This window comes from Sander vitreus, chromosome 13 (genome assembly GCF_031162955.1).
Source record: "Sander vitreus isolate 19-12246 chromosome 13, sanVit1, whole genome shotgun sequence".
NCBI classification, from domain to species: Eukaryota; Metazoa; Chordata; class Actinopteri; order Perciformes; family Percidae; genus Sander; species Sander vitreus.
In genome coordinates, this window is record NC_135867.1 from 22068102 (window position 1) to 22077035 (window position 8934).

Here is an 8934-nt window from a genome sequence, read left to right on the forward strand (position 1 = left end):
CTAGCTGCACACAAATAAAACCATCCATTAAGCCAAAGAAAGCCAAGCTTGAAAAATTTCATGTACAAAAATAATACCCAACAAGATTCAGGACCTGCATGCGAGTGGCCAGTAGATAGGATAGATTCAGCTTTCCACTTGAGGTGTGGGAGATGACCAAGTGATGCAAACAAACTTGACATCTCAGCAAGCACCATGTTTACTCAAGCCTAAAAAGGACAATTAGAGAGTTAAGAACCATGACCAATGTTGACAATTTCAATTTTTGATCTATATTATATTCTTTATTTTGAGTTTACAAATGCTTCTATTTTTTGTTTCCTTAAAACAAACCAATAGGAATATGTGATCTGCTTTAGGGTGGATTTCCCCTTTAAACACTGCACATACTTGTGCACTGAATTGTACTGTTTATTATAAGATGTATTTGAGCATTTTTAGATGTTTTCTGGAGTCCTAAACTTTTCCAGATGACATACAAGATGCTTTCTTATATTCAATGAAAAAGTTGTGAAACTGATTTTTTTAAAAACATACACAGGGAGACTAAAGACAACATCATTTTGAAATTGAAGGCAAGAAAGGAGGATGTAATATTTTGGAGGGATTTGCACGCTGTTCCACTGTTGTCTTTGAGTCTCTTGGTTCTCATCAACGAATGGCTATCAGTCCGATATCAATGAGTTTCTGAATCTTCTGAGCAATGACTGGATTCTTTAAGTGGCTGAGGATCAAACAGAAAAAAAGTAAAAACGTTAAATTCATCATGCTGAGAGACAGAAAGTGACACAAAAAAGGTTGGTAAACTTACTCGCTAAGCGCCTGAGGGTCTTTCTGCATTTGCTCAAGGATCATGCGCATTGCTGGGTCACTCATAATCTGCTGCACCTCGGGATCGCACATGGCCCTTTTCTTCACTTCCTCAGGACTGTCATTCCTTGTGGTCTGATTGATCATGCAGCGCTGTAAGCCTTCTGTGGCTTCCTGAATGTGGAGAGGACAAATTATGAAGAAGAAAAAAGCAAATTATCATTGTCCAGCAAGTATGAATAACACTCATATTATGCTCATTTTCAGGTTCATAATTGTATTTAGAGGTTGTCAGGAATAGGTTTATGTGGTTTAATTTTCAGAAAACACCATATATTTGTCGTACTACACATTGCTGCAGCTCCTCTTTTCACCCTATGTGTTGAGCTCTCGGTTTTAGCTACAGAGTGAGGCATCTCACTTCTGTTCCATCTTTGTTGGGAGTCCAACATGTGCAGTAAGTGCTGCTAGCTAGTCAGTAGCAGAGTATGAGGGAGTGCCATGCTAGCAGCTAGGCGAGCATTATAACACGTGTTACAAAGTGACACGTTCATCACAGAAGTAAAGGCTGAACTACAATAGAGCTGTTTGGAGCAGTTTGTGAACAGTGTTTTCTCTGGAAGATGTTAAGTCCCTTTGGGGTGGACTTTTTCACTTTATAAACCTATAACGTGCACTAGGGCTGGGACGGTTACCGCATTACCGCGGCTACGTGACGCCTACCGCGGGTCTGAGCTCGTCACCGTCATCACTGCCTACCGTGTATTACGGTAGGAAAGGTAAAGACATTTCTCCGTTCTCAGCTGAGGTAGACACATTAACGTTAAGCTGCAGCGTTAACCATTGCACATTAGCCTAGCAGCTAACAAAGTTTCCTTCTGTTTATAGCTTTATCCCGATAAAACGGCACGTTGAATTTCAGCCTGCATTTTGTTTGCGTTTCGTAGCCTAAAACAGAGCGGCTTATACTGATAGAGAGAGCAACAAGTTAGCGAACTGTCGAGTCGCCCTCTCTGTCTGCTCAGCTGCAACATATTGTTTTAAGGTTTAAGCCCATGTTTTTTCGGGGGTAACACCATTCACTTGACCGGCAGTATTGACCATAGATAAAGCCCCCGTGCCTGGAGAAGCTCTAGCTTGTTGTTTTATTGTTCACGTTTAACTCACTTTACCATCTCTTTTTCCTCTCGCTTTTCCTCACAGCGGCACTCATACGCTACTCTCCGTTACCGCTCGCTCTCCTTGGGCACTGACGTCACTCACTTAAGGCACCCTGCCATTCTCGCTCTAACTTACGTTACTCTCGTAAGGGGGTTGCGGTATACCGCTCTACCGCGGGAATTTCTTGCTTTTCAACCGCGGTAAGACAAAATCCATACCGTCCGAGCCCTAACATGGACAAAAAGATATAACATAAAAAAGGAAAGGGGAAAAGCCAAAAAGCATAATATGAGCACTTTAAGACACCATTATCAGAGTATTTCAAAATGTCACTTTTTCTAACTTTTTGATCTTGTTTATAGATTTTGGTGCTCAGATTTTTTTTTTTGATGGTCACCTAAGGCCGGCTACACACTGCCTGCATGCTGTTTCTGTTGCGTGGATTTCACGTCTTCACACACCAGAAACGTGTCTGACAACACTATCAATACTTGAACATAACTACCAAGTTACCCGTTTTCAGAAAGGTGACAGATTATTGAACCTCTTTACATTACTTGAGTCACAAAATGGGATTCAGGTGATGACCTATTATTTAGATCTGTAACTAGATAAAGTACTAAACCTGGAACAGTTGAGCCTTACTGGAAAATGTAATATGTAAATACCCATACTTTTCCAAAATATTTTGTCACACATGTAGTGTTCAAGGCCTTGAAAATTCAGGTATAATTTTCAGAGCTGTGTAGTAACATGGAAAATACCTTTGAGGAAGAGTCAAGCTCCAGAGCCTTCTGATACACATCCATAGCTTTTGAATAGTCTTTCATTGCCTCCAAGGCAGCTGCTTTACGCGTGTAGCCTTTTACTGTGGACAGATGTGTTTCAATTAGGTGTTAAACCAACCACAATTGAACTTAACAGTTAACAGCATAAAATACTACTTTTTTTTTTTTTTTTTAAGTTCTTCATACTAAATGTGAATTAAATGGTAATAAATACAAAGTTTTCTACTTACTGAAGGTGGGCTCAAGTTGGATGCACAATTCACAATCCTGACAGAAAGAAAAAAAGATTCTTAAAGTCATTTGTTTTTGTCAGGTTAGAATGTCATTAACTGAGTCACTGAGATGCGTTGTAAGGATGGCTGTACCTTCACAGCAAGTGGAAACTCCAACAGCTTTGTGTAGCAGGCCGCTCTGTTACTGAAGAGTTTGGCATCCTTGGGGTTTCTCTTGATGGCCTCGGAGTAGTGTTTCATGGCTAAGGGGTAGTCTCCTGTGGGAAGTAAAAAAGGAGCTCATCTTTATACAAGTTCTTAAAATAAGAATGAAATGACCAACCAATGAGCACGACAACTATTACAGACCTTTCTGGAAGGCGTCGTTGCCCTTGTTCTTCTCTTCCAGTGCTAAGTCGGGGTTGATGTAGGCTAGTTTCTCCTGCTCCTTCAATATCTTCTCTGCCTGCCGAACCAAATACAGTATCATTGTATAAGTCAAGTGCCCACTTATGTTTTCATAACAATATATATATATAAACCACCTAAAATGTAAAATCTGAATAATTGAATACTGAATAATTGGAAATCAAGGAAATCAGCTTGCACTGCACCTGTTGACACTTCTTCAAGACGTCGGGAGTACGATGCTCCGTCAAACTCTTGTTGAAATACTGAACTGCTTCTTTGTATTTTTCCTGCTTGAAGTATGAGTTTCCAATCCTAGCCAAGGCCCTATACAAAGAGAAGGAGGAGACCGCAGATGATAAGAGCCACAAACTCAGAATGGGGGAGGTCTTAACTTAAGGAAAGAATAGTTCAGTAATAATTCTTATTAACAAATACCAACAACCCCAGTCACACAACCACGTTTGTGCTCTTGAAAAAAAATCAAGTTCAATAGACAGATAATTTGTAAAATAAAAAAATAAATGAATTTGTAAATATATAAGCTCTACAAAATACCAGTCCTGTCCTCAAGGTTGAGGGGAAGTGTGGGTAGATTCACTCAAGTATAGACAAAAGTGAAAAAACGGAACTCACTTTGCTATTTGTCTGTAGTCTTCCCGGTTTTCTCTGCCAACATCAATGGCCTTCTCACACAGTTCTCGGCACTTCTCCATATTTCCCTTTTCAAAGTACACAGCTGAAGTGATAATAAAAATGAGTACACATTTAACATTCAAAGTCAACATTTTAAGTTAATAATCATATCAGTTTTAAATACTGGTTAAACTGAGCTGAACTGGTAGTAACACTGTTGGGTCAGTATTTTAGTGCATTCTGAGTAGGGGTGACACGGATCACAAAACTCACGGTTGGGATCACAGTTTTAAGTCACGGATTGGATCAATTTTCGGATCAGCACAAAAAAAGAGGGAAATTTAAATGATTTATTAAAAATGTAATAATAGATTTTAACAACAACTTTCCATTAGTAAATTGCTAAATTGTAAACGACAAAAAATGATGAAAAAAAGGGTATTTTACAATAACTTTGAATGCACCACAAGGTTTACAGCGGCAGACTGTTGTACGTCCCGGTGTTGGAATCCTCTACAGTGAAATACAGACACTTTTACACCGTTTAGCTGTCAGCATGTTAACCGTGTTTAATCCAGCTACTAGCTAACGGTAGGCTAACATCGTTACATGCTGCCAAGTGTAACGTTAGTGTTAGCTAGCGTGACATGCAGCGATGCTTCTGCTGCCTCCAACGTCAGTTTCGGAGCATCCGAGAGCAGCGCAGACATTTAAGTGGCACCGAAATCCGTACGGACCACCGTTGCACCACTAATTCTGAGCGATTGGAGCACCTTGGCAGGTGAATGTTTACAGCGTCCCCAGTACCATTCCAGTTGTGGGACCTTTGTTGCATGTCATACTTCCCTCCCACCCCATTTACAGGCCTAGAAGCCCGCAATGATGCAACAAAATGTTTTGTTGGCAATCACGAGTTTTCCTCAAATCTGAGGATTTAGTTGTGGTGCTTAGCCCAGTGGCAGAAACTCCAACCAATTACAAAGTCTGATTGTGGAGAAGAATTGATCGTGGTGGACAACTCAGAATAATTCTATATATGAACTTTATGGGTCAAATGGCTGTCATCGCTTTTCCAACATGAGAGACTATGTACCTGCTTGATTAGATATATAGGTCATGTTGGTGGGGTCATGTTTGATTGCTTCTTCATAATGTTTCAGCGCCACATCAAAGTCCTTATTCTTATATGCAGTATTCCCGAGTTCTTTTTCCTTCAAGGCCTGCAAAAAAAAACAAATTGGAGGATTTAAAAAAAATAAATAAATAAAGAATAAAAGGATTCATCAGAAGAGGCAAAATGGCTAAAAAGTAAAACGTATGATCAGTTAATCACTCTTTACCTTTCTCTTGTTTTCAGGAAGGTCTTCCTCTTTGGGAGGAGGTGGCTGAGTCTCTTTGGGTTTGGGGGGAGGAGGGGGAGTAGGGTTCTCTTCTTCGTCCATCTCAGAGAGGTTCAGTCCCAGCAGCACAGAGAGAGTGGTCATCACTCTGGGATCCTGCAGCTTCCTGCAAAACAGTTAGACAAACAAACAAATGCATTTCTAATACCACAGTATTCAGGGCTAATTTACATTTTCCAAATAAATTTAGAGATTTATGATTCTGATCTATCCCTTTTCAGTATTATACACGCTAATGGTTACTGAGGCACAACACAGAGGATGATCCTTTACAATATCAAAAGAATATGGAATGACAGTGGGCCTACAAATACTATGTAATAGGTTTTTGTGCAATTCTACCCAACGAAACAAACAATTTTGAAAATGCACATACGTGCCAAGCTCCGATGGTTTGTTCCTGAGCTGCTCCAGGAGTTCTCTGTAGCTGGGATCTGACAGTAGCGCACTGGTCCGAGAATCACTCTCCAGCTTCTGATACAAGTTGGGCTGGGCGAAGGGGTTCATCATTGATTTCTCTGATGAAGTAAACAATTATGTTTATTAGTAAAAAATGATAGGGTCAGTCCATCTTGCACTGGTCTAGGATTAAACTCAGCAGAGCTTTCTCTCCTCTGTAACCCCTTATACTTGTCCACTGAATGAATCACACACAAAACCCAAGTGGAATGCCTACTCTCCTTTTGAAAACTTGAGCACTCCCAATGTGATTTTACTGCAGTGAGCAGCAGCTATCGCTAAATCCTCTACCCACGTAGAAGGGAAAAGTGAGTCACACAATTTTCACATTGTAATGTAGACTAAAAGACATCACAAAATCAACAGTTTCTACCTGCAAGCCGGGCCTCAATGTTCTGTAAACCCTCCTTTAGCTGCTGATTACTTGGCTCTTGCCGGAGTCCCTCTTGGTAAGTTGTTTTAGCATCCTCCAATCGGCCAAGAAATTCCAATGCTGCAGCTTTGCGGGAGTAGCCCTGGTTGATCAAAATTGAAAGAATATAGATTGCCTTCTTAATTTGTATTCTTACACGTCTTGACAACAGTATAATGGCAAAAGAAATGACACCTCACCTTGCCCCAGTCAGGCTTGATCTTGATGGTCTGACAGGCATCCTGGAGAGCATTCTCATAGTTGCCTTTCTTGGCGTAGGCAGCTGAGCGGTTACTGAACAGGACATGGTTCGAACCGTCAAGGGCCAAAGCTTCGGTGTAGCAACGTACAGCCTCATCAATATTTCCTGCGCTCAGCGCCTTGTTGCCCTGGTCTTTCAATGCTGAAACCTATGAGCCAGAAAGAGCCAATCAAATTATGTATTAAGAGGCAAATTCACAATACTACAGCTCTCCTCCTGTGAATGCTCTATAACTACTACACAAAAGCACACGCACATAATCCCCTATATAGATCTGACTACAGAGAAGACATCTTTCGCAGCTGCCACTGGCAGAACTGAAAAAAAGACAACCACTCAGCTGTTCATGTTAGACCCAGAACATATGTCTTTATTTTGTTAATGTAAATTCATGGTCCTCAATGTGCAATGCTCCTACAATTTTAGCCTAAAAATAAGATAATACGGTGGTTAGCTTATACTAATAGCCTTACAGCCAGGTTTAAATTCCCCAAAGATGACCCTAGTTTTTAAAATGCCAGTTCCAGAAAAAAAACACTGTCTCTCTTGTTCAGACCCTCCACAGTCACCACTACACCTAATCTAATCTTAACACCTAACACCTTAAAACATTGGAACACAGCAACATCGCAATCCCCTGTGACGCACATGTAAATAAACTTAAATGTTTCTAGTATTCTGTAGGCTGTATTTCACAAATATTTACCTACTCTTCCAGCCAGATGGAACTCTGACAAATTATCAGTGAAATTAGTCACAATTAATATGATCCAAAGCCCTGTAAGCAGCTTTGCACTTCGAAAACCAGGGCTATACTCAAATATTAAGAAAAAACACTAAGACAATAAATAATTGTTCTCAAGTCAAGCAAGGGATGGACAAGAACTGGACATTTGCACTTTGCATTGCCCTATTGTATTATTGTTTACAATGCTCAGAGATCCTCAGAGCCGATTGTTTAGCTACATGTATATGTACGTACGTACGTGTACGCATATGAATGTGTATACGTACACTATTTTATATACAAAGTTTTATCTGTACATAGTAGTCAAATTATTATGTTTACCTTGTTCAGCTTTGTTGTCCTTGTTTTTAGCCATATGCCTATTTCTGTGTATGTACTTTGAGAGCAACAAAAAAACAGAGTCAAATTCCTTGTATGTGTTCACACTTTCTTGGCCACTAACGGTGACTCTGAATGTTTATCTGAGTGAGGTCGAGTAATTGATGCTGCTGCTTTCTTTTGGAGGCTGTCATTGGTGCATCAAGAAACCCCAGTACTCTTCTGTTCGCTATTATGAATGCACACATAATCACAAACCAACAGATACTGTCAAAATGAAAATAGAGTCTGGAAGGATATTACACTATATACACCCAAATAATTAAACTGGCCAGTTGCAGAACTTTCGAGTAGAAGAGACACACGACAAAATGCGGCTGTAGCCATGACAGCGGTGCCGTGTGCATCTAGAAAGATCCTCGGGTATGAGTGCAGGCTACTGAGGACAACGCTGAAGCCGATCCAAAAATACTCCTGCAGCATGTGCTACAGACAGCCTGTCGCAGTTTAGCTGTTGGTCCTCTGACACATTTTAACACAAGGATTTACCTAACGTTACTGGCTTAATTATGGCTCTCATTTGTCCGTCACCTTAATAATGATAGCGTTCACATTGTGAGCTAAGGTTAGCTGTGGTACAATAATTTGCTAACTCAGGAGTTACTTCGCGTTAAGGGTATCTTGTCGTGATTTGCTAGCGTATATTGCTATATCAAGGCAATGACAATGGCTGCAGTGGCAGGTAAACCTCAACGATAAAGCAGCTGTGATAAATTTAAGTCATATGCGTTAGCTTAACAGTTAACGTTAGCTAACCTTGCCGTGTGCAATCATACATTAGCCACAGCCGCACACACATGAACAAACGGTTAACCTAGCTAGCTAGGTAAGTTTGCACAATTTGGATTCCAGTTTATCTAGCGTTACATTGCAGACTAGCGTTGCCAAGATACCTTGAGCTCGGTAACAACCTCAAGCCCAATCAGACACATCAACCACAACACATTACTACCGGATTGACGCTAAAATAGCAAGCTAGCTAACGTTAGCTGTCTGATATTAGCAAACTGTGAAGTCCAAATGTAAAGAGGTGGCTCACTACACTAACCTCTAAAGTAGTATTGTAAAGACACGTATAATCAAAGGAACTCATCGTTATTTCTAAAACATGATAACGTAAGGTTAAAAAAAGAATTGTGAAGATAGTTGTGACACTCACTTTCTCCATGGTGCAAGCATGAGGTTCCTTCCAGAAACTACTGCGGAGTGCGAATTAGCTCCTCCCCTTGAACAACATGTAGGTTGCCAGTTTGAAGTGTA

General features: G+C 40.4%; 1 protein-coding gene across 1 annotated transcript; it reads right to left on the reverse strand.

Annotated features, from left to right (window-relative positions):
* Positions 1-434: 434 nt before the first annotated feature.
* Positions 435-8934, reverse strand: stip1 (stress-induced phosphoprotein 1). The gene is made up of 14 exons (XM_078266206.1): positions 8834-8934; positions 6487-6696; positions 6248-6389; positions 5792-5933; positions 5356-5521; positions 5109-5235; positions 4016-4118; positions 3586-3706; positions 3341-3437; positions 3125-3249; positions 2990-3026; positions 2736-2839; positions 812-984; positions 435-724 (listed from the first exon to the last, which is right to left on the reverse strand). Exons 1-14 carry the CDS (start codon positions 8840-8842, stop codon positions 652-654), a joined length of 1629 nt encoding a protein of 542 aa, XP_078122332.1. The 5' UTR covers positions 8843-8934; the 3' UTR covers positions 435-651.